This window comes from Homarus americanus, unplaced genomic scaffold (genome assembly GCF_018991925.1).
Source record: "Homarus americanus isolate GMGI-L3 unplaced genomic scaffold, GMGI_Hamer_2.0 scaffold57980, whole genome shotgun sequence".
Classification (NCBI taxonomy): domain Eukaryota; kingdom Metazoa; phylum Arthropoda; class Malacostraca; order Decapoda; family Nephropidae; genus Homarus; species Homarus americanus.
In genome coordinates this window covers 13,275,924-13,301,167 of record NW_024716703.1, presented here as the reverse complement: position 1 = coordinate 13,301,167, position 25,244 = coordinate 13,275,924, and the positions used below count along the sequence as shown (strand labels likewise).

Below are 25,244 nucleotides of genomic sequence, written 5' to 3'. Positions count from 1 at the left end.
AATCATACTTTTAGAGTCATTTTTTAGGAAAAGTAGACAGACCACCTCTCCCCCTAATTTGAGTGTGCTGAATCTAAATTTGGTGTCTGTCACATCGTCACACTGCTCTCAACCATTTAAATCACAGAAAATAAAATGGCCACTGCATTCACCACTGTGGTATAGATTTTCTTTATCTTGGCATGCAGGATAGCTAGAACAATAATTTTAGTGTTGTTTCCTAGATTTGGTGGGTCAAGGAGTTTATATTTCACACCGTCTATGCCATGGATCCCCCCCCCCCCTCAAAATAAATACTATGCTATTGTATTTTATATAATTATGATACAGGAATATTTAAATATATATTACATTTTTGTGGCAAAAGGAGACATGCAGTCTTTAAAATCTAAGAAGTCTCTTATACATGGCAGTGGATAAAAATATCACAGTATTGGTTTGTGGAAATTTTTTTTACACATTCTCAAATATTCTTGAACACTTCATAAGAATTAATAAGTGGTATCAACATACATAAACTGAGCATTTTTATACAGATATCAAGAAATATAAATTTATTGTTTTAAAAAACAAGATTTCCTTCCATTTTTTCCCCCAAAATAATTATATACTGTACCTGCCAAATTAGACTTTGTTACCAAAACTACTCATCCTCAAAAATGCGCACACACACAGTTACCAATGACTTTGCTGATATACTGTGCTGTACAAGACATACCAGACTTTCTACATTTACAATATAAACTCCAACACCCTGATGTGCAACCACATGAGATTAACACAAGACAGGACTAAGGTACTGGAGAAAGAGACATCAGTATAGGCACTAATTTGTTCTTATCATTTTCCAATGCAGGGATTCAGGAGAGGGTAGATTAGGCTAGTTAATTTGAGCTTGTCTCCATATTGCTGCCTGGTAGTGTGAACGCATCACATAGAATTTTAAGGCATCACTTGTCGGTGGCAGGGATCCAGGAGTGTTACTCTTCATGAACAACAACCACCGAGCCTTGTCAGTAATATTTGTATCTTGAACCTTATAAAGTCTGCAAGCAAACTCTTCTACATCCTTGAATGTTTCCTGGGTCTAGTCACCTTTTTTCAGGTTGTGAAGTTGCGCATAGTGTTGCTCAAAAACTTTCCGTGCAGTTTTCTTTGTGTGACCAGCAAAGTGCGAAGTAACATCATTTCAGTTAAAGTATGGAAAGCTAAATAGCCTCCATCAAGAAGTGTGTGTATTGGAATAATTTTTCTTTTCTTGGCTGGGCCAACTCTTTACCAGATTTGTGCAGTGAGCAAGAAATGCAGAAATATGTCAGTGTCTCGAGCATGTTCTATTATGATCTTTGACTATAAATACAGTGTAGAATGGTTCTTGTGTCAGTCTCTTGATGTCTTGCTTGAAGCACAGATGTGTTGTCACTTTGGTTGATTTCACTTTTGTCTTGTCAATTAACTCCCCAGATATGACAAGCATTAGTGCACTACGACCATCATTTATCATCTCTTCAGAGAGAAACCGTGCCAAATCAACCATATTTTCTGACAAAGCTAAGAAATTACTCCAGTCTAAAGGCAGAGGTACATCACTATTCTCAATTACTCTTCTTATAGGTCTGGTGGCTCCTTTGGCATGCCTATCTCATGTCGATGACTTTATTGAGACTTCATAACCTATCAAATACAATGTCGATGCAGCTGAAAGAATCTTCTCAAAGAACAGTGCTTCTAAATACTTCATACAAGTCTCGAAATGTTGCTGCTTCCTTTGGTTTTCAAATACCAACCACCATAGCCTGGCCATCAACAATAAGGGTCACATCATCACCAACCTCCCCTTTACACAATTTTGTCGGACACTGTATTTCTGCTGTTAGAACATGGGGCAAAACAGATTTGAGCCCTGTCCATAGATCTCCATTCATTTTGGCCAGTGCTACTGGTGCAAGCTCATAAACCTTTGTCCTTCACAAATATGTTGAGTTGCTCCTGTTCTTTCTCTCTAGCATGTAAATGACCCTCCGATTTTCTGTGTGACCAAGTCTTTTGTCACAATATTTTGCAATAATGGTACTCCCTCGGCAGAATATAATTTCAGTGACATCATTGTAGCCATCAGTTTGTCTTCATCTTGGTTATATTTCTGTCTAGAACTCATGGACTCATTGTGCTGAGGCATATCTTCAGGTTCTGTATCTACATTGTACAAAAGTTTTGTTTCATGTGATATCAGGTTATATGAGAAGGTCCATCTACTGAAAACAGTAGAAGTTATAGTTATGCCAATTGTGCCACCTCCTTTCTTAACAGTGGCATTGATCTATTCCTGATTATGGTCTGGGTCAACTTGGTAAACTTATAAGTTGACCTCTACTACAAAATTCCCTTCCTGAAATTTTGGTGCACATCTGGAAGTTGGTGCATCTCATTCACATGTATTACTCCCCAGTGTGCATAGTGTGTACGATTATGTCTTATAAATAGTGGGAGCATGGCCTGAAATGCATAAAGATATACAGTACTTCAGTTACTCAGTTTTCTGAAAAAGTAGCTATTAACATAATGAAAAATAAATCCATTATTGTTACAATATTAAATATAACCCCCCAAAAAAAAAACAGAAACGGCACCAAAAAATTTTCTAGCTAGTCTGCATTCCAAGATATAGGAAATCCTATACCACAGTGTGGGTCATGGATTCAGGACACTCAAATTAGAGGGGAGAGGTGGTCTGTCTACTTTAACACAAAAATGACCCCAAAACTTTACAGAAGCTCTTTTCTCATAATTATAACCAGTCTGTATTTGATTTTGGGTGATTTTTTTCTTTATCTTTCTTTCAAGTGACTCAAATACAGTACCTGTCAGTGACAATTGGTTGAGATTATGATTGACTCAGGATTGGGTCACAGTGTGTGAGTGTTAATGTATACTCATCACTTTTCGTTGAAATTAATTTGCACAATACAGTATATACAGTACAGCCATTGTTGTTTACATCCTCAGCTAATGAGTGTGACAAACAGGCATATCCTTTTATGCAAGTTGCGCTACTTATGCTGGACTAGCTACACGCTATCTTACCTGAATGATTTCCTTAAATTATTGCGACTGCTTTTTTACCCTTCAAGTAATAATGTTGCAAGTGTGCCAAAAGTTGTAAGAAAAAGCCTCTTCCACATCATCTCCCACTCCCGCTGGGATGTATTGCCACTTGTTGGTTACTACCCATGGCTACATTTTGTTGAATTGATCTTAAAAATTCTTCATAGTGTATGTTATTATGCACAACAAAATGTTTTGTGGCTGAAAAGCCTATTTGCATGGTGGAGGACTGAGAGACATGTGTAAGTGCGTGGTTGACAAGTGTAAGTGCATGGTGATATTAGTGGTTTATGCATGTGATCTCTTTCTTGCTGATCTCATCATTTTCAAACATGTAATTAACATTTGATTCTGTTAATATTTATTAATTTTATAATTCTATCTCAAGTCTTATTACCTGAGGACTGGAAACAGCTGTTCACTTGCATCTAGCAGCAAGCAGCCAGCATTACCATAGAAACAGTTGCACCTTCCCCCACCACATAATCATCTTCCTCATCACCACCACCACCACCACCACTTCTATCACCATCATCACCGCCACCTTTCATTCTCCTTGCACCCACCCTGCTTCTCCAGTCCTCCGCCACCCAGCTTTGCTTACCACTATGACTGCTCCCTCTCAATCATAACTTTCATGATCACTCATACCACTAATTACCGGATAAATTTAATTATGATAAAGAGCAGTGGTTCTTGTGGATGTTATTGAATAAATAGTACAAGCACTATAACAAAATGTTTCCTAACATCCAGATTAAGGTAGGAAATAGAGTTTTTGGAACTATGGTTTAATGACCCAAATTCAAGCTGATTCTGTTTTAGATCTCTTACCTAGGAACCTATTTAGAGCTCTAAATAGGGTATTGCTGTAATACAGAAGTTCAGTTCATATTGACGTATACTGTAGCTTCTGAATTAAGTGACATATGAAAGCTCACGTTCGTCTGGATTCAGTCCAGAATTAGCGATATCTGGTTAATTGGGGTCTAGATTAGGAAGGTTTATTTGTACAATATTTCAGTCAGCCCTTTTGCTACCTGTTGATTTTCTCCCATAAATACATATTATTTTGGGAATGGCAACTGTTCTCTCCAGACCTTAAATAATCCTTTCCTACTGTTTGCCACAAAATACATGCCTAATCATTCATCATTAAAGTACAGGTACACTACCGATTTTCCTGCAACATATGGTCCGGCACCTCTCTTAATCTGGATAAAATTCCCGCTACCTCCAGATTAGTTTACTGGGATGCCCACAGATGGCGTTATGTGTTAACCGCGCTCACTTTTGTTTGTTTACTCTGCAGTTGCTGGTGGTAGCTCCTAGATTTTGTGTAATTATCAGCTTATTTTAGACATATTTAGCCTCAGCTGTGGCTTCAAAGGCAGGTACAAGTGTCAGTGGTGGTGTAAAGCATAAACACCAGTCCATATCGATACAAGATAAGGTGGAACTCTTGAGAAAACTTGACCGTGGTGTTTCGGTGCAACGGGTGAGTGTTCAGTTTGGTATTGGCTCGTCAACTGTGTATGATAAAAAGAAACAAAGAGAAAAAGTAATGAGATTCTATGCAGAAAGTGATTCCAAAAAGCAAATGTGCAATAGAAAAACATTGAAAGGTGGTAAGAGTACTGAACATGGTAGAGTGATGAGTTTCTAACAGCCACGGTGCTTTAAAGATACCGGTAGGTGTATAGCTAGTGGCTCAAAGGTGTATTGCTTAATTATTATATATGACCTCTGTTAATCCGGCAAAATGGATGGTCCGGCAAGGCTCAGGAACCAAAGGTGCCGGAAAATAGGTGGTGTGTACCTGTATTACCGTTGATTTTAATGTAGATGTTAGGTTTACTATGATTTTATTAATCTAAATCACATAATATTGCACGATATAAGTTGTTAGGCCTATATAATCAGAGGTGCCGACCCAACAGATACATCTGTGTCTGTACATACTTGGTCATTCTGTTTTCCATCAGACCTTAGTGTTGGGATACTTTTTCTGACAGGTGTACCATGGACAATTGTGGACAAAATTCCCTAACACTTGGCAGTATCTGGCACTTAGGTACTTGAGGTGAAGGGGATAGGAATTTTAACGCATGTATTTTCTCAGATTTTTCTTTGTATTATTGAGCATACTTTTCCATTTTGTGGCTTTAACATAATATGTGCTGAAAAGCAGTATTAGGTATGGACAATCATATATATGGCCCAGAAGTAAATTCCAGATAGTGCCATGCATTCGAGGATTTTTGTCTGCAATGGTACATCTTGGAACACCAAGCAGTGCACCATAGGATGCACCTGGTACAGTCTCACACAAAAGTTTGTCAACTCTCCCAGCCAGCTATTGCTGCACTGCTTGCTTCAGATGTATGAACTTGAGTCTGTTACTTCGAACCTTTAGATTCATTCGTATCGGTTTCATGTTCTGGTTGGTACTGAGACAGTTTCAAACATCTGAAGCAGGCAGTGCAGCAATAGCTGGCTGGGAGAGTTAACAAACTTTTGGGTGAGATTGTACATCCTTGTGAAATACTTCTCTGTGTCACTGGTAGAACACTGATACCCCATTATTGTAATTGTATTACCGTTCTCTCTCCCTTCCTTCCTTCCTTCCTGTGGGTGCTATGAGGTTTGCTTAAGTAACAGTTATTTTCTTTGCATGAATATTTAAAGCTTTATTTGGTGATTAGAATGAGATAACAGGAGTGTATGAAACATAAGTTAATAATGTGATGAATTCATATATGCTCGAAATCTTTCAAAGGTCTCATCACCGCACTCACTCAAGATCTCCAAGTTCAAGAAGACACAGGTCACGGTCTCCAAGAAAACGAAGATCACACACCAGTTCTCCTCCCCGAAAGCACAAGAAAAAGAGTCGACATTAGGGATTTCTTGTTGTGTGGAGTTTTTATTTATGTTACTTGCTGCCATGTTTTAAATTAAAAAAAAATTGAGTCTCATTTTGTGACTTTTTGAGGGTACCAAGCCATGATCTACACTTCCAGCTGAACTTCTGGTATGGCAGTTATATACAATTATACTTTTTTTTCAGAATTGAAGTACACAGTTACTGTCAAATTATAAAGATTGTCCTGTTAATAAATATTTGACCATAATGCAATTGCTTTTTTTATATTTTTTCCCTATTTCTTGGAATTTTTGTTAGCTGGAATTGTAGCAAGCAAAGCAGGTAGAAAAGATGCTACTGTATATATATGTTTGCATCACTCGAAAACTTTTGTTGAGTAAAAATACATTACATTCTTGCCCATCACAGCAGGAATGGTCACAGGATCAGGTGTCTTGAGTGTATTCACTTGTTCACCTCTTCATTTATATTCCTCAAACTACAATATAATATATTCTCTGTCAGCTCTTTGAATCAGTAGGCTTATTTTCATATTTCATAAGAAAACTGGCTTTCAACTGTCATAGCAATAGTCATCACTTATTAACACTCAGGGGCTGAGAGGCAGCCAGACACCACTCATGGTTCAGGTATAGTCACCTTGCTCACCAAGTAACTCATTCAAATTTTGTTTACCTTGATTGATAAAATATGCTCTGAATAATATGGAAATGTAATTCTTCCAGATTTAGGGAAATTAATTCATGTACAATGTGTGTTAAATTTTTTGCTAGATATTCTTTTGACAAATTTATGCACCTTATGTTTAAGAGGGCATTTACCCAACTTCATTCTAAATATTTTCATTGACAGGAAATTTACTATCAAAATCTCAAGATTTTACATTAAATCGAACACCATTTGAACAACGTTCTCAACCCTGTCCTATTTTTAATTATGATACCTGTAATGACTTTCTATCACAAGGACCCAGGCTGCAGTGTCCTATGTTTAGCTATAATTTAAATCTTTTTACATACACACACACTTAGCACGTGGTGATTTAGGTAGAAGGCAGTGGTGGAATCCCAGAAGAAGGGCGCCCCTCAGTGCTGGCGTGGCCTCCCTTACCACCCATCGTGCCTCTTGTAGGTGTTTCCTCTCATTTTCTCCCACTTGCATCTCGGTTACACCTTGTCTGATTTCACTCTCCTCATCCCTCACCAGACTCTCACTCACAATCATTGTAATTTCCTCTTCTCTCACCTCACTTTTCTCACCCCTCACACCTTCTGATCTGCTGGCTGACTCTGGTGAAACCTGGACCTCTGAAAAAAAAGAGTAAATTCACATGATATATTGTGCATACCGGGTAGTGATGAACACTTTGGTGATTCTCTAAAACTTGGTAAAACCCCTGAAATATTGTTATTAATGTCTTAATCTTGGTCAAGAATCACTTAATCTAGTGAAATTTCAAAAATGTTGAGTAAAAATGAAACATAAGAAACATTTGAGAGTCGCTGTGGTTAGGTAGAAGTCACTGTAAAAGAAAGGCATTCACAAACATAACTTCAAATCGCTGAACACAGATATGAGATACTGAACCTTGCTTATGATTGTGGATCTTTGCTGATGGAACATAGAACATTAGATAACAAATGAAGGGTTAAAAAATTATGTAATGATATTGAAATAAATTAGACACCGAAACGTATTTGTGGGACATAATAACGTGTTTTTGAGACAGTGAAACTTGTTTGTAAGATTACTGTATTAGAGCATGAATGAGGAAACTGCTGTAGGCCTACTAGCCCATGTAAGAGTGGTAGATAGAGTGAGTTTGTTCAACTTGGTGACATGCAGGCATCATATTGTTACTCAGCTGATGAAGTTTGCACTTGTACTGTAAAGATGATGATGTTTATTCGGTAAAATTGTCATACATGTTTACAATTGGATAAGTATGTTTATAAACTATGTGGGAGACAGCCCAAGAAGACTTCCCACCTGCTGAGTAACAATGTGGCACCCGGTTGGCCGAACTCGATCCACAGCTCTGGCCCAAGTGAGGCAGCTCTTGTTTACACCACAACTATTATCACTCGTGTATCTATGTAACTTATATTTGAAACTTCTCGACATGATTACTTTAATAATGCTATCTACTGATTTGTTTTAATCATCTGAAAAATTTTATTGTAAATTGAATTTATAATTACCGGTACTTCATCCAGTAACTGGTGCTAGTGAGTCTGTCCCCTTTTGAAAATCAGTATCAAATTTTATATCCACTATGATTCTCGTACAATGCCCAATTTTAGTGACCTATCAAACAAGTTCAGTAATGGATCACAAAGTTTGTCCTTACATGCCTTTAAATCTACTTTTACAGTACTTTTATCCTCTTCACTAATCAGTTCATTAGCCACTGGATGGTCAGTCATATCTCTGGCATGCACTGGTTGCAAATACAGCTCCTCCCCGATTTACCCGACCTACGACCACCCTCACTTACAACCTGCTCAGTCTGTAACGACCATCCGCACATACGACCGCGCAGTCAGGACCAAAAAAATTTTCAAAAGACGCGCACATTTTCTATACCGAAACGTTTCCGTCCCGTACGAGAGCGTGGTGTGGCTTGGGTCACCGCGTGGGTACAGCACCCACTCAGTAGAACGCTTAGTTGGTGTTTGGCTGTCATATCTGCAACTGATCGAGCTGTGTACTGACATTATTTTCGTATTTAATTGACTTTATAATGACTGGAAAACGTACATGTGAGAGTTCTGGTGGTGCTCAGAAGAAAAGGAGACGGGCAATTACTTTTGAGACGAAAATGAAGATAATAATGTAGTATGAAAATGGAAAAACTGTAGCAACAATTTCATGCTACCTAGGGTTTTCGCACTCGACCATATCCACTATTCTGAAGGACAAGGAATATATTCGTGATGTAGTGAAAGGATCAGCACCTATAAAGGGAACTATAATAACGAAGAAAACGCAAGGTCCCATTCACGAGATGGAAAAATTATTGGTGATATGGATGGAAGACCAGATACAGAAGTGTGTACCCTAAAGCCTTCTAACCTTACAGGCTAAGGCAAGAAGCCTGTTTGAAAGCCTGAAGGAGCAGGCAGGAGATGAGTGCGATCAAACCTTCACAGCAAGTCATGGGTGGTTTAACAGATTTAAGAACCACTACAGTTTACATTAATGTTAAGGTGAGTGGAGAGGCAGCTAGTGCTGATGTCATTGCTACCAAAGCTTTTAAGGAGGAGCTAGATCGTATGATCGTGGAAGGAAATTGTTTGCCTGAGCAAATATTCAATGTGGATGAGACTGGATTATTGTGGAAGCGCATGCCTGAACAGACATACATCCACAAAGAGGCGAAAACAATGCCAGGTTTCAAGGCATTCAAGGACCGAATTACACTTCAGTTGGGGGGAATGTAGCTGGTTTCAAGATAAAGCTCTTCATGATCTATCATTCAGAGAACCCAAGGGCTTTTAAACATGTCAGCAAGCACACACTGCCAGTGTTTTATCGGAGTAACAAGAGAGCCTGGATGACCCTAAGACTGTGTGAGGATTGGTTCATGAATTGTTTCATTCCTCGAACCAAGGAGTATTGTAGGGGTTCGTGGTATAATGTTGTCTAGCACTCAGGATGGATGGAAACTCTAAGGTGGTTTTCTTGTATAATATAAGTTATATGATAGACAGTCTGGTGCTGGAGGTGCCGTGTGGTGAGGAGCTGCTCAGTAGAGACGTTCGGTGACTAGCGTGTTGAAGGAGGTAGATGTGCAGGAGCTTCGTTAGAGAAGATGTTGCCTGTTGCTGGCCTCCTGGTTGAATGAAAGCTGGACAGCGTGGAGCTTGCTGGAAGAGGTGTTGCGGGTTCAGGAAGATGGGCCAGAATGAGAGCTGGTTGGTGAGGAAGCTCAGAGAAGGACAGCTGGTGGGTCGCCATGCTCGCTGGCGGGAGCGAGGACTGCCAGGCAGGCGGAGGAGAGGCGTGGGCCGCCAGGCAGCGGCGGAGGAGGAGGTGTTGCGTGTTGTAGTAGAATGGCCAGAATGAATCTCAATGGAGAGACAGAGCTTATATACCCAGCAGCCGTGAGTCATCTATGAGTCATGTTGCTAGGATACGGTAGCATCTGGTGACGCCGCTCGTTTGGTTGCTAGGGAAGGCGTCGCAGGTGGGATGCAGCTACGCAGTTTGTAGGGGAGACGTCCACTACAGTATTCTCTGCAACAAGGGATTGCATTGAAGATTTTGCTAATTTTGGATAATGCTCCGGGACACCCACCACACCTGAACGACATGCACCCTGCTGTTAAGGTAGTCTACATTTCACCTAACACTTCCTCTGTCATCCAACCCATGGATCAAGGTGCTATTGCAGCTTTTAAAGCTGATTATTTACGTACGACCTTCGCTCAGGCTGTTGCTGCTACTGAAGGTGAGAAAACGCTCAGACAGTTTTGGAAGGACTACAACATTTTGACATGTATAAAGAACATTATTGCAGCATGGGATGAGATTACAGAACAGTGCATGAATGGAATATGGAAGAAAATACTGAAAAGATATGTGAACGGTTTCAGAAGATTTAATGAAAATGAAGTTATTTCTGAGATTAGTAACAGCATAGTGGAGTTGGGTAAATAGCTTGAGTTAGAAATTGATGAAGATGTTGAACAGTTGGTTGAAAGTGTAGCAGAAGAGCTAAGTAACGAGGATCTTATCGAACTGGAAGCACACGAAAATGCAGAGGAAGAAGAGAGTTGAAATGTAGAAGAAGGACCTGCACCCACCAAAAATTTTTCAGTGAAGCAAATGGCAGAGGCATTTGCTACAATTAATAAGGGGATGCAAATGTTTGATGGAATGGATCAAAATTATGAGCGTTTTGCCAAAGTTGACAGAATGGTCTCAGATGCACTTGCTTACTACAGGGAAATTTATAATGAAAAGAAAAAGCAAACTGTGCAGTCTAAATTGGACATTGATGACCCACCCAGCCCTGTCTCCTCTGCTTCATCCAATTAATATAGTCTCCATGTATCATGTAAATAGAAAATTATGGGAGCCCCATGTGCATTCGGCTGACAACATTAAAGGTAAGTGCACAGTAACACTGTATATCCATTCTTCATTATTGATTACTTTTACTGTACTGTATTTTTATTTTAAATTTTATATGTATTATTTTTTTGCATTTCCGACTTAGGATCATTCCGACTTATGACCTGGATTTGGGTCCCTAACCCCGTCGTAAGTCGGGGAGGAGCTGTACTGGCTCCAGGATCTCTGTACCTGTGCCAGTGTTGGTCAAGTCTTGTCTTGAAAGAGCAATCCCACCTAGCAAATGAGAAGTTCGAGGCTTGATCCTCTGGCAGGGTGAAACTATAGGCAATGTGCTTTGCATTAATTATTTAACGATGCACTCGACAGTAACTTGGGACCTAGGTGTTAATCACAAGGAAGATCATATTCCTGGAAAAATTATCACCAGGGCAGTCGGCAAATGTAGGGTTTTCCTGGTTTATAGGTGAACACCAAGTCACGAACATTGTAAACATAAAGAAAGTGTGTTTGTGTCGGCAGCAGCTTTTACGCCTTAAACAAATTCACACCTCTGTAGCCTTGGGTTCGACCACTAACAAATGAGAGAAACAACAACCATGTCGCCCCAACTGATGATCAGACTGGGTTTAAGTATGTGCCACTATAAACCCCACATGACATTGCTCAAACAGATTCTTGTGCCTCACTGTACTGATCGTGCCAACTGTGGTACAATACAAAACTGTATTGTGTATTAAAAATGTATTAGCCCCACAAGCATACAGTCTCTCCTCGACTTACGACGGGGTTCCGTCCCGACGACCAGGTCGTAAGTCGAAAAGGCAAAAATAATACATAGAAATTCTAAAACGAAATACAGTACAGTAAAAGTAATCAATAATGAAAAATGAATAGTGTAACTGTGCAATTACCTTTAATGTACGTAGTCAGCTGAATGCACACGGGACCTCAATAATTTTTTAATTAAGCATGGAGACTATATCAATTGGGTGAAGCAGAGGAGGAGACAGGGCTGGGTGGGTCATCAAGTTCACTTTTCTCAGACAGGCTAACATACTTGCTTGTTGAAGGTATTGGATCATCTTTAGGGAGTAAAGAGACAGCAGTGGGGGACTTCTTAAAAAATATGTCCAATTTAGACTGCACAGTTTGCTTTTTCTTTTCATTGTAAATCTCCTTGTAGTAAGCAAGTGCACCTTGGATCAGTCTGTCAACTTTTGCAAAACGCTCAACATTTTGATCGATTTCTTCAAACATTTGCATCCCCTTATTAATAGTAGCAAATGCCTCTGCCATTTGTTTTGCTGAAAATTTTTTTGGGGGTTCAGGTTCTTCTTCTAAATTTTGTCTCTCCTTCCTTTGCAATTTTCTGTGCATCCAGTTCAATAAGATCCCCTTTACTTAGCTCTTCTGCTACACTTTCAACCAACTGCTCAACATCTTCATTATCAATTTCTAACTCCAGCTGTTTACCCAACTCCACTATCTTGTTACTAATCTCAGAAATTGCTTCATCTTCATTAAATCCTTTGAAACTGTTCACATATCTTTTCAGGACCTTGTTCCATATTCCATTCATGCACTGACCGGTAACCTCATCCCATGCTGCACCTATGTTCTTTGTATATTGCGAAGGGTGCAGTCCTTCCAAAATTCTCTGAGTATTTTCTCACCTTCAGTAGCAGCAATAGCCTGAGCGAAGGTCGTACATAAATAATACGCTTTAAAAGCAGCAATAGCGCCTTGATCCATGAGTTGGATGATAGAGGTAGTGTTTGGTGGAAGGTAGACTACCTTAACATCAGGGTGCATATCGTCCAGGTGTGTAGGTGTCCCGGAGCATTATCTAAAATTAATCAAAACTTGAACGCAACCCTTTGTTGCAGACAATATTCCTTGGCTCGTGGAATGAAACAACTCAGGAACCAATCCTCAAACAGTGCTAGGGTCATCCATGCTTTCTTATTACTTCGATAAAACACTGGCAGTGTGTGCTTGCTGACATTTTTAAAAGCCCTGGGGTTCTCTGAATGATATATATCATGAAGGGTTTTACCTTGAAACCAGCTACATTCCACCCCCCCCAACAGCAGTGTAATTCGGTCCTTGAATCCCAGCATGGTTTTCGCCTCTTTGTGGATGTATGTCCGTTCTGGCATGCGCTTCCAGAATAAGCCAGTTTCATCCACATTAAATATTTGCTCAAGCAAATAATTTCCCTCCACAATGACACGATCTAGCTCCTCCCTAAAAGCTTCAGCAGCCCCCACATCAGCACTTGCTGCCTCTCCACTCACCTTTGCACTGTGCAAATTGTAACGTTTCTTAAACCTGTGGAACCACCCATGACTTGCTGTGAAGTTTTGGTCACACTCATCTCCTGCCTGCTCTTTCAGGCTTTCGAAAAGGCTTCTTGCCTTAGCCTGTGTCTTTAGAAGGCTTTAGGGTACACGCTTTTGCAGCTGAACTTCCATCCACACCACAAGTAATTTCTCCATCTCATGAAGAGGACCTTGTCTTTTTTTCGTTATTATTGTTCCCTTTATAGGTGCTGATCCTTTCACTACCTCACAAATACGTTCCTTGTCCTTCAAAATTGTTGATATCGTCGCGTGAAATGGCGCTAACGTTTTTCCATTTTCATATTGCATTATTATTTTCATTTTCATCTCAAAAGTAATTGACTGTCTCTTTTTCTTCTCAGCACCACGATAACTCTCACTTTTAAACTTGCCAGCCATTTTAAAGGGAATTACAAACGAAAATTTTGTCAGTACACGGCGCAATCACTAACAACAACAACTGAGCGGGCTACGGCATGGATGCTGTACACCACGAGGCGGCCCAGCCCACGCTGTCGTACGGGGTCACATTACAACCAAACGTTTCGGGACTCGAAAATACGTAATGGGAAAAATATTTTATATGGCCATGGCGGTCGTATGTCCGGGTTGTCGTAAGTCGAGGAGAGACTGTACTTATGTTTACTGTTATACCGTGATGTACTGGTCACTTCAATGTGGGTGGAGGTAGAGGATAGTAGTCTTACCTGGGGATGGAGGTGGATGGAGGAGATGGTGGAGATGGATCAGTGTGGGTGGGGGCAGGAGGTGGATGGCTATAGTCTCATCCACTTCAGCCTGGCAGCCTCTGCTGTACACCTCTGTCATCTCACTGCTGCTTAGCTCCAACCTGGACAGGAAGAAGTCTCTCTCTCTCTCTCTCTCTCTCTCTCTCTCTCTCTCTCTCTCTCTCTCTCTCCATAGTACAGATAATTTAAGGTGTGCAATAATATTTTCTCTCTCACACCACTTACAGTATAAACAGTTGCTATGTACACTGACTCTCTCAGCTTTTTCTAATCATCATGATATCATCTGTCAGTTTGGGTCAAAGCTGTGACACCACTTCTCTATCGCCAGTATCTGTCACATGCAAATTACTGTTAGACACCACAATCATATAATATTCAGCCCATACCAAGGTCGATGACCTTAGCCCATTCAACCTATTATTTTTATATATTATTACATACGCAATTGTGTGCTACACAACAAACGCACTTTGTGAAGAACTCGAGGGAAGGCCTCCCCCCGGCCTCCCTGTTGAGGTCCATCCCCATCAAGGTGAGGTCACTCATTTGGCTTCTGGCAACCCCAAGCTCGTCCTCCACCTCCTGGGCCGCTGAGCTCCACACCTAACCGGGGTCAAGAGGTTAAAGGTCAGGACTAAATGGTTATGGTTGAGAAATAGTGAAGGTTGGTATGTTGAAATTTCATGTAAATATGAAACTTAACATTAGTGTGGGGGAGGGACGGGCGGAAGGAGGAAATATATTTTCAGATGATACTAATTGTTTAAAGTCATAAATTATAATATGTTTCAATTTCTAACTTTCTATTTCTTCACAATTATCACTTTCTCTCCTCCGTAACATAACTCCTATTTCTCATTTTTAATTCTCTACTTTCTCTGTCCTTATAATGTCTCCTCTTTCTTCCCCTTTTTAACTTTTAAATTTTTTTATCAATTTTATATATATATATATATATATATATATATATATATATATATATATATATATATATATATATATATATATATATGAAACGAGAAACGCAAATGGAATAACAGAACATATGGGATTAATTAAATAGAGATCATTTAATCCCCAACCTAACTTTTTCAGACACAATACCCACGTTATAGTAAAAATAACATCTTAATTTTATGATGGTATGCACACAATTAATAATTAAGAGAAATATCAATATATAGGTTTTTTAACACTTACATTAGTAGAAAAGATGGCTGGGCACACGGGATGGGGGTTGTTCTAGGCAGAGGGCAGATTATTGGCCTCGCCTGTATCACTTGTATCAATTGTATCACTATCCCACCAGAGATGCATGGGCCTCTTTGTCAAACCTCAAAGTCCATATAAGTCCATATCCTCACTATCACTATCACTGACTTGGGCCGGCTGTGGTGGGTGGCGGTGAAGAACTCTGTAATGTTTTATGATGCAACTAGGCGCATTCCCTGCCCGCCAGCCCGCCTCCTCACGTATATGAGTAGATGCACCGCAAATTGGGTATTTCGGTTCTCTGGTAAAATGTGGAATGCCAGAACAGAACTCAAACCGAGGTATTACTGTGTGTGTGTGTGTGTATTATATATATATATATATATATATATATATATATATATATATATATATATATATATATATATATATATATATATATATATATATATATATATATATATATATATATATATATATATATATATATATATATAACTTGCTCTATCTGTCCTTGGAATTCTTTTACAACTGTTCTCTTGCTTCCCTAATCTCTATTCTTTCTTTTGTCTAAGAAAAGTTTTTAGTATATTTCTCTTACTTCCAGTCTTTCTAATTTTCGCTCCTGTACAACTTTCTTTTATTTTCCCTACTTTCTAATCTCTCTCTGGCTCATTCATTCTCCTCCCTACAGACATACCTCATCCAATACAGCATCATCAACTTCCCAGTTGTCGTCTTCAGGTTTCAGTGATCCGCCAGACGTGAAGACCCTTCCAGGCTCCGGGTGGCCTCCTGGTCTGTCCAGGGCTCCGGGGTACTCGCCCGTCCACCCGGCCCGACGCGTCACTACCAGGTGTCCGTCTTTGGTCATCAGCAGTACCCCCACACCTTAAGCCAGGGACACTTAATTACCGATCAACATGTCAGAAATTTTTCTTTACCCTGTCTATTAACTAGACTTCTTAGCCACTTTGAGAACGTTTAAGAATTAGTACATGTGTTCTTGGTGCCACATGTGATTATTGAGTTGATAAAACAGATAAAAGACTGAAGGTGTGTATACAAGTCAAGTGTCTTTGACAAGGGTAATTTGTTGGCTGTTCAGGTCTAAATTAATGATTTTAACCTATTTCATAGGTGAGTGGCTACCTAGGTGTCAGGCAGCTTCTACATGTGGGGTGAGTCCTGTTTTCACAACGTAAGAGTCACTTCCAATTTTATTTTGATTTATTGTTTTTTCTTTCTAGAAATCTAAGAAAATTATTTCTTTTCAGGCATTGTTTTGACGTATTTTTTTCAATAATCATGGCAACACACTCATACAGCGTAAGCCATCTCTCGCCTCCTGTTTAAAACCAGAGTTAAAAAAAATAGATTAGCTAAGGACACTGCTCTGAGGTGCTTGATGAGGAGGTGTGGTGGTAAAATGAACCAATTCCAGTATTATAAGTTAATTTTACCCCCACGCCTCCCTGTCAAGCGCTGCAATGTGGTGTCCTTAACGCTTTTTTTTTCTTCAATTTTGGTTGTAAACACAACGACCCCCATCAACAGAAGAGGGTGATTCAAACTTTGGGCATACCGGTAGTTATCTCCCATGTGCTGTATCCACACTGCTCTTAAAGGACAATCAGGTCTATGGGACCCACTTTCACTTTCAACACTCCTAATCTCTCATGTTAGGCATGACGTCAGTATATGATCCTTGTTGAATCACATGGACACCTGAAGTACCTGTACTTATTAATCCAGGTAAGCTTCTTTTTTTGTAATATTTCCATAACTACAAGGGATATAATCAAATGAAAGGTGTCTATACCCATGTTTTCAGTGTCTCTTAATAAAACTAGACCAAAAATAATATTTTCCAAACATTCCTTTATTCAAAATATGCAAATTAAGTGATATTGTAAAAAAAAAATTCATATTCTTCCATCTCATGTGCAGCCTTTAAAGTTAGCAGTCATGTATTCGCCCCTGTTTAATAGACAGTTGCACTTACATAAATATGGATTAATACATTTGTATTATATAATTCTATCACCTGCCGTAATTTTCCATGAACTGTGAGGTATCATGGTCAGACCACATAATGGGTATTTTCCACTTTCAAGTCGCATTCCAAAGATCCTAGATCAGCTTATTCGACCCTCCTCACCCCAGTAGTTATCACTTGACACTCAAGATAGCAGGAGGTTGATCAAAAAGCTTATTTCAGTTCATCCTTAACTAACACTCACAGCTTACAGTGTTAGGTATGGTGTTATCTTTATTGACCTCTCAAGAGTCAAGTTCAGGTAACTACAAACAGCTACAGTCAGATGGTTCGATACGTTCATCATCCTCATCAAGGGCTTGTTTGACCACATCTTATCATTTCCATAATTTCTGAGGGAGTAAGGGCAATATCAGTGGGCAGCGTAAGTGGCATCAGGGTCCTTGTGGCTTCATTCCGCATCCATCCATACTCAATGGGTCAAAAGAGGGAGGCTTTGAGTCAAGAGCAGCTTTCCAGATTGCTGTCTGGACATGGGCATACGGTAGTGAGCATTTTCAGAAAATGCTTCTCTTGTTGAAGGAGGACTCAGACATCCATAGCATTTGGCTATGAAGTTAGCAGCTTCATAGATGACCTCTGGCAATCTGGCATAGCAGTATCCAGTTCCCCCAGCTTCTTTCAGAGTCTGCTTGTTTGAAGAGTCTTGAGGGCAGTGGCTTGCTAACGCCAAACAGCAGCACAACTGTGTCACACCCAGATAGGCCATGCATTGTCAGAAGCTGTGGGACAACCTTGGCATGTCTTTGCCGATGCTACTACATCAATTATGGCTCTGTCTGGATAAATGGCTTGCATGGTAAATTGGCAGCTGAGGCCAAGTTTATGGTAGAAGTGGAAGAAACGAAGATGCCTGTATCATCACATAATACATTTATGCCTGTGGCCCCATTTTCTGCAAGCTTCGCCATTTGTTGTACGATGATAACATCTGCCTCTTCGTGGTAAGTTGTTAAATCACTCCTCCGCCTAAGGACACCACCACTGACTTCTACAGGTATTGGGTATGTACCGGTTATGATTAGCTTGGTCTTGTTCTGGAGTCCTCTGCTGATCAGTTCTTCACAGATCATGTCGATGAGCTGGACTCTATTACCAGCTACCGCCAGGACTGTTTTCTGTGGTGGCAGAGGACTCTGTGGATTCAGGCGATGGTGCTGAATGATAATGTTATGCCGAGGCATAATTTTGTATTATAATGTTTGTAAATTAAGTGTATTGATTATTTTCTATTCCAAGCAGCAGTTATTTTGGAAAGTTTAGGAAGATTTCTGTGTATATATTATCTATAAGAATTTTCCAGAATGTATTGCATCATTTTTGTAATGATTTACTTCCTATTGTAAGCCTAGATGAGAATAGAACCTACTAGAACTTTCCAGACCTGTCTGGGTTGTGCTAGGGTGTTCTAGGGTCGTCTGATGAGGTACAGTATAGTCTTCATTTACGCGGTCAATTGAACCCGTGGAGGTCCGCGTAAAACGAGAAACGAGTAAACGAAATAACAGAACATATGAGATTAATTGAAATAGAGACTGGGCCGACCCCAAAACTACACTTTTTCGACACAATAGTACGTTGTAGTAAAACTAACATCTTAATTTTATGATGGTATGCACACAATTAATATTTAAGAGAAATATCAATAATATTAGGTTTTGAGGGCAGATTATTGGCCCTCACCTGTATCACTTGTATCAATTGTATCACTATCCACCACAGAGGCTTGCAGGGCCTCTTTGTCAAACCCCTCAAAGTCCATATCCTCACTAGCACTATCACTATCACTATCACTGACTTGGGCTGGCTGTGGTGGGTGGTGAGTGAAGAACTCGGTAATGTTTTGTTGACTGGGCGACCTTGTGCGTACCCTGCCCGCACTGCTTCCCGTGTAAATGATGGAATGAACCGTGTAAATAAAAATTGTCGGTCTGGCAAGGTGCCGCGTAAATGACCAAACGCGTAAACCAAATCCGCGTAAATCGAGACTATACTGTATACAGAGGCAAAATGTCAGATTCTGCATAGTTTTCATTTTACAATACATTTTAGATGTTGTATTAATGAGAGTGAATTTGAAGTGAAACCCCCATAGGTTTTTGTAATAATTTATTCACAGGTCTGTACAGTCTGACCCCTCTTTGTTACAACCTAAAGGAAATGTTCAAAGTTGCCCCCTTCTGCCTCAATGCAGGCCTGTACACGTCGTACCATTGATTGTCTGACACGTTCCAAAATGCCTGGACTATGTTTAATTTGCTCGCACCTGTCACGAACACGTGGGTATATGCAGAATCTTACATTTACCAAAGGGACATTGTGGTTTAGAATTAATCAAGGATGTCATCCTCCAATTTAATGTACTCTTTGCTGATCACCCTGTATAAGCGGCAGCGTGCGGCCTAGTGAGTCAGTCGACCTTTTCTGCTCAGCCTAGTAGGACAGATGAAGACAATTGTTGTGAGTGATATAAAGTGAAAAGACTAAGGAATTGTACACTGTTATGTGCTGACTAGCTATACATACGAAGTGAGAAGTCCACATGTGAACATTACCCTGTGAACAGTGTTGCGAAGAATTAGTGATTATTAAAGCAGACTACTGTGTACATGTGTGTTTCTGTGACCTGGTGGAAATCTACCTGCTTGTTGTTTGTTTGTACACTGATACCGATCGTCGGGAAATTACCGGAGACTGGCGGGACAGCCAGTGGTAATTCGACAACACTTGTGATATATCTACTGCTGCTGTATATACGACTCCGGCCGCTGGTAAGCAACGGTGGAAGCTGGGTAAGCGGTGAAAAGGAGGGTCGTAACAATATGTTGACCAACTCTTCTTGATCTTGTCACACTCTTAATGCTGTAGTCCAGGCATGGGCAACCCGCAGCCTGGACCATGTCTTTGTGCGGCCCACGGAGTGATTGAGAAATTCTATTTAATGTGGCCTACGGTTCAGGTAGTTGCAGCCATCTTATGGTGAGTAAAGGAAAATTTATTAAAAGAATAATCTTCTCACACAATTAGTTACTGTTTCATCATCTAAGTACCGTAAGTAACTACAAAAATGTAACAGTGAAACAAGTATAAATAGTAACAATATAAACATTATAATTTGTGTAAGTTTACAGACCAAGTTCAGTGCGGCCTGTTTGATGGATTAGCTACTTTGTGGCAGTGGGTCACGTGGGAATTAACTAACATTGGGTACGTACAAGCGGGGTCACGGGCGATGGTTACACAAGTCAAAAGACTGTCTCTCTCCATAGTACTTCCTTTATGCTTAGCTGTCATGTGGTTCGGACCTCCCTTTTCATTAGAAAATTCCAATACCTTTTCTTTAATGCAGTATTATACTCGGGCGTTTTTGTATTGTAAAAAGTAATTACAGTAGTACCCCGCTTAACACGGTCAATAGAACCCACAGGGTACCGTGTTAAGTGAAAACCGCGCTAAGTGAACAACAGAACATATGGGATTAATTCCAATAGAAACTGGCCCGACCCCCAAACTCCACTTTTTGACGACACACAACTATGTTGTAGTAAAAATTTATCTTAACTTTATGATGGTATGAACAAACAAGTAATATAGAAGAGGTTAGGTTAGGAAAAATAAAGGTTAAGTAAGGAAAAATAAAGGTTAGGTTAGGAAAACTAAAAGTTAGGTGTAACACGTTAGTAGAAGACACACACTGCGCAACCTTACAGCGCAGCTTGCCCAGGCGGAGGGAGGCGGGAGGGAGGGAGGAGGAGGGAGAGGCGAGAGCAGGCAGGCAGGCGGGTGGGGCGAATCTAAAAATAGCGTCTCGAGCCGGACACTCTGCGCGTATACGTGGAAAAAACCCGCGTTAAGTGAAAGTTCGGCTCTGGCGAGGCACCGCGTATACGTGTAATCGCGCTAAGCGAAACCGCGTTAAGCGGGGTATTACTGTACTATTGACCTCAGAATATCTCCTAATATCAAGTGTCCATGGTTTAAAAATGGCCTTAAAAGCCCATGATATTGGTCAGATTTCAAAAAATTTCTGGGGGCTTACAGCACCTCCCCCCAAATCCCCCAGCTGTGTGGGCTTACTTTGCTTACCATGTTCCCCCACCCACAACTTCTTGGCCCCTCCTGTCTGCTCTATCTATTTATTATCGTTTGACTTGGTCTCTCCATGGGCAGCTACCAAACAGGGAGGTACTACCGCCTGGGAAGATATTGGAAGCATAATGTGTTGTCTAATGGTAGACCCTGCTGCCATATGGCGTCACGAAAATTGTGACCAAGTCCCAGGTTGCTTATCTGTCTTTCTGCCTCATTTACACACAATTGCAGGGTCTCAATTGTCTATTATTGACAACACAACATATATAACCTTTCTCACTCTCGATCTGTTCTATTCTTTCTATTCTTTTATTCTCCTATGATATCAGTTGTCAGTAATATTAAAGCAGGGCCTTCTCGGATGGGTCCCACTGGTCGGGAAGGTTGTGGACCCCAGGGCCGACCTACAGTAATCATCATCAAACTACTGGGGCCTGGAGGATCGGCTTTTTTCACACTTCATTTTTCCAACACTGTCGAAAGCCTTGGCAAAATCTAGGTAAATATTGTCGATATTACCACCCCCGCTCCAGAATATGGGTCAAAATATCCAATACCTTGAGCAATTGTGTTAAGCAGGAGCGCCCCAGCATAAAACCGTGTTGGCAATAGCTTTACAAGGTTGTTTCGTAGTAGATGTTTCATTGCAGCATCTCTGATAATACTCTCAAGTACTTTACATATTATGCTAGTCAGGCTCACCGGTCTATAGTTGTTCGTGGAGTGACGATCGTCCTTCTTGAAGATAGGACTCACATAAGCCACTTTCCATTCACTGGGGACCTTTTGTTCATCAAGGTATTTACAAAACAGGATCTTCAGGGGCTCAGCAAGCTCGTTGCACAACTCTCTTAGCAGTGGAGTAGCTAGAGTGTGTGCCGCCCGGGGCGGCCCTTGAGTTTGCCCCCCCCCCCGTGACCCTACAAAAAATACATATTGCACAGTGACTCACTCTTTTATATATATATATATATATATATATATATATATATATATATATATATATATATATATATATATATATATATATATATATATATATATATATATATATATATATATATATATATATATATATATATATATATATATATATATATATATATATATATATATATATATATATATATATATAAATAGTTTGCCTTACTGTTGTCAGACAAAAGCCACCCCGATCAAAGTAGGGGGCTTTTGTCTGGGTGGCTTTCGTCTGGGGGGCTTTTGTCTGGGTGGCTTTTGTCGGGGGGGCTTTTGTCTGTACCCCAGTGAGGATAGTGTCTTAGTATAAAATCGCAATGCTGTGAAACAAAATCTTAATATTTAATCTCAGTACCGCAGCAAAAGTCACATCAATATTTTTTAACCAATACTTTAATATTTCTTACCTTATAGTATTATGTCTTCCAACGAAGTAAATGACTGGATCGAAAACACAAGAGAACTTAAAAGTCGTCTAGCCTCCCCTCGTCTTGTCACGATGGAGACTTGTGCAGAACTGAAGTGAATTGCTTGTAACTGGTGGATTGGTCGGCTGTACATGAACTGATATGACCCGAGACTGCATGGTTTTGCAGCTACTGGAGACGTTAATCCTTTCCTTTGTATCGGCGGCAAGTTAATCCTCGTCGTGTCTGACCTAACACCTGACCCACACCACATGAGCTCACTGGCGTACTTGTTTGAAGTTGTTTCCTTAATCCTCAACAGGTTAAAGGTTGTGTGTGTGGGGGGGGGGCGCATAGCAAGGGTGTACGTAGCTCATGACGTGGCCGTGATGATGTGGGTCAGGTGTTAGGTCAGACACGACAAGGATTAACTTGCCGCCGATACAAAGGGATGGATTAACGAATACTTGCTAAGAATATTGTGTAACTATTTAGATGATAGGAGAGCACAAATTCAAATTGGAAACTTTTTGGGAACTATGTTTAATCTTGAGAGTGGAGTACCTCAAGGAGGATGCCTTTCTCCAACACTACATAAGAACATAAGAACATAAGAATGGAGGAAACTGCAGCGGGCCTATTGGCCCATACTGGGCAGTCCCGTTTACACCCAACCCCTATTGCTCATATGAGCATCCAACCTATGTTTGAAGCAATTCAGCGTATTCGAGTTAATGATGATATTTGGTAACTTGTTCCATTCATCCACTACTCTGTTTCCAAACCAGTGTTTACCTATTTCACGCCTAAATCTAAATTTGTCTAATTTAAAACCATTGTTACGAGTTCGCTCCTGGTTGGATAATTTGAGTACCTTTGTAATGTCCCCTTTGTTTAGCCCTGTCTTCCACTTATACACCTCTATCAGGTCGCCCCTCGCTCTACGTCTCTCGAGGGAGTGCAAATTAAGATGCTTTAACCTGTCTCTATACTCAAGGTTCCTAATGCCCGGGATTAGTCTTGTCATTCTCCTCTGAATTCTTTCCAAGGATTCTATATCCATTCTGTAATACGGTGACCAGAACTGAACTGCGTAATCCAGGTGTGGTCTCACAAGAGCAAGATACAGTTTTAGGATGACCTCGCTAGTCTTGTAACTAACACTCCTTTGTATGAACCCAAGTACTTTATTAGCCTTGTTACGAGCAAAAAGACACATTGTTTACTTGGCTTAAGGTTCCTACTTATCATTACTCCTAAATCTCTCTCGCAGTCGGATTTCTCTATGGCATCGTTGTTCATCTGGTATCTGGTTTCCCTGTTTACATCTCCTATACTGAGTACTTTACATTTGTCGACATTGAATTTCATCTGCCATTTTTCAGACCATTCGAAAAATTTGTTTAGATCTTCCTGTAGTTTTGCCGAGTCCTCGTCAGATTTGATAACACGTCCTATTTTAGTGTCATCAGCAAATTTACTTATGTTGCTGTCTATGCCGATATCTATGTCGTTTATGTATATAATAAACAATAATGGTCCAAGTACCTACCCCCTTTAGCGAATATGTAATGTTTGCTGATGATATTACTCAAATAGTATCATACCCAGGAAAATCAACTCAATTTATGGCACTCTACACGGTAAGAGCGATAAAAACATAAATGATTTTGAGAAAAAATGGAAAATCAGGACAAATAAGAACAAATTCAAGATAATACCAATAGCCAAGATTAAAACAAGTCCAGTAATAGTCGACCAGGAACTATACCCATACGACACTGAAGGTAGGATGCTTGGATTAAAACTAACAAAAAGAGGATATATAACATACTTAAAAGATAAAGAACGACAGGCAAGAATAAGATTATCAAAAATAAAACGCTTTAAGAACCTTAGCATTAATAACAAAAGAAAGATTTATATTGCCCTTGTCAAATCAATTATGGACTACCCACCCATCCCATTGAACACCCTTAGTAAAACGTGCATTAAAAGGTTACAAACAGTACAAAATATAGCCCTCAGATTTATATATAACATAAAATATACAGACCACATCAATAATGAACAGCTACACAAGAGAGCAAACCTCTTAGCAATCAATGTAGATATACACAACAAAGCTGTAAATATTTGGAAAAAAGTGACTGAACTTAACACAGAAACATATCAAAACTGGATAAATAATATAGACAACGAAGAATTCCAAGAACACAGTTGGTTTAAATCAGCCAGGAAGAAAGTAATTGAACCATCTCCTGCCCCAATATACATATAAAACATTAATAGAGAGAATAAAAGATGAGAGTGACCTACCAGCTCCAC

At 40.0% G+C, this 25,244-nt stretch overlaps 2 protein-coding genes across 7 annotated transcripts in view; one reads left to right on the top strand and one right to left on the bottom strand.

The window, feature by feature from the left end:
• Positions 1-6,239, top strand: part of LOC121858285 (U2 snRNP-associated SURP motif-containing protein-like) — a 68,904-nt gene extending 62,665 nt beyond the window's left edge. For all 6 annotated transcript variants that reach the window (XM_042354606.1, XM_042354610.1, XM_042354609.1 and 3 more), the window contains one exon: positions 5,885-6,239. In XM_042354606.1, the coding sequence (XP_042210540.1) occupies positions 5,885-6,008 (124 nt within the window). In that variant the 3' untranslated portion in view covers positions 6,009-6,239. The remainder of the gene's footprint in view (positions 1-5,884) is intronic.
• LOC121858387 (uridine diphosphate glucose pyrophosphatase NUDT22-like) overlaps positions 5,770-25,244 on the bottom strand; it is a 41,768-nt gene continuing 22,293 nt past the window's right edge. Inside the window, exons 2-5 of the mRNA XM_042354831.1 lie at positions 16,081-16,271; positions 14,638-14,771; positions 14,124-14,266; positions 5,770-7,299 (exon numbers count right to left, since the gene is read on the bottom strand). Of these exons, the coding sequence (XP_042210765.1) occupies positions 7,004-7,299; positions 14,124-14,266; positions 14,638-14,771; positions 16,081-16,271 (764 nt within the window). The 3' untranslated portion in view covers positions 5,770-7,003. The remainder of the gene's footprint in view (positions 7,300-14,123; positions 14,267-14,637; positions 14,772-16,080; positions 16,272-25,244) is intronic.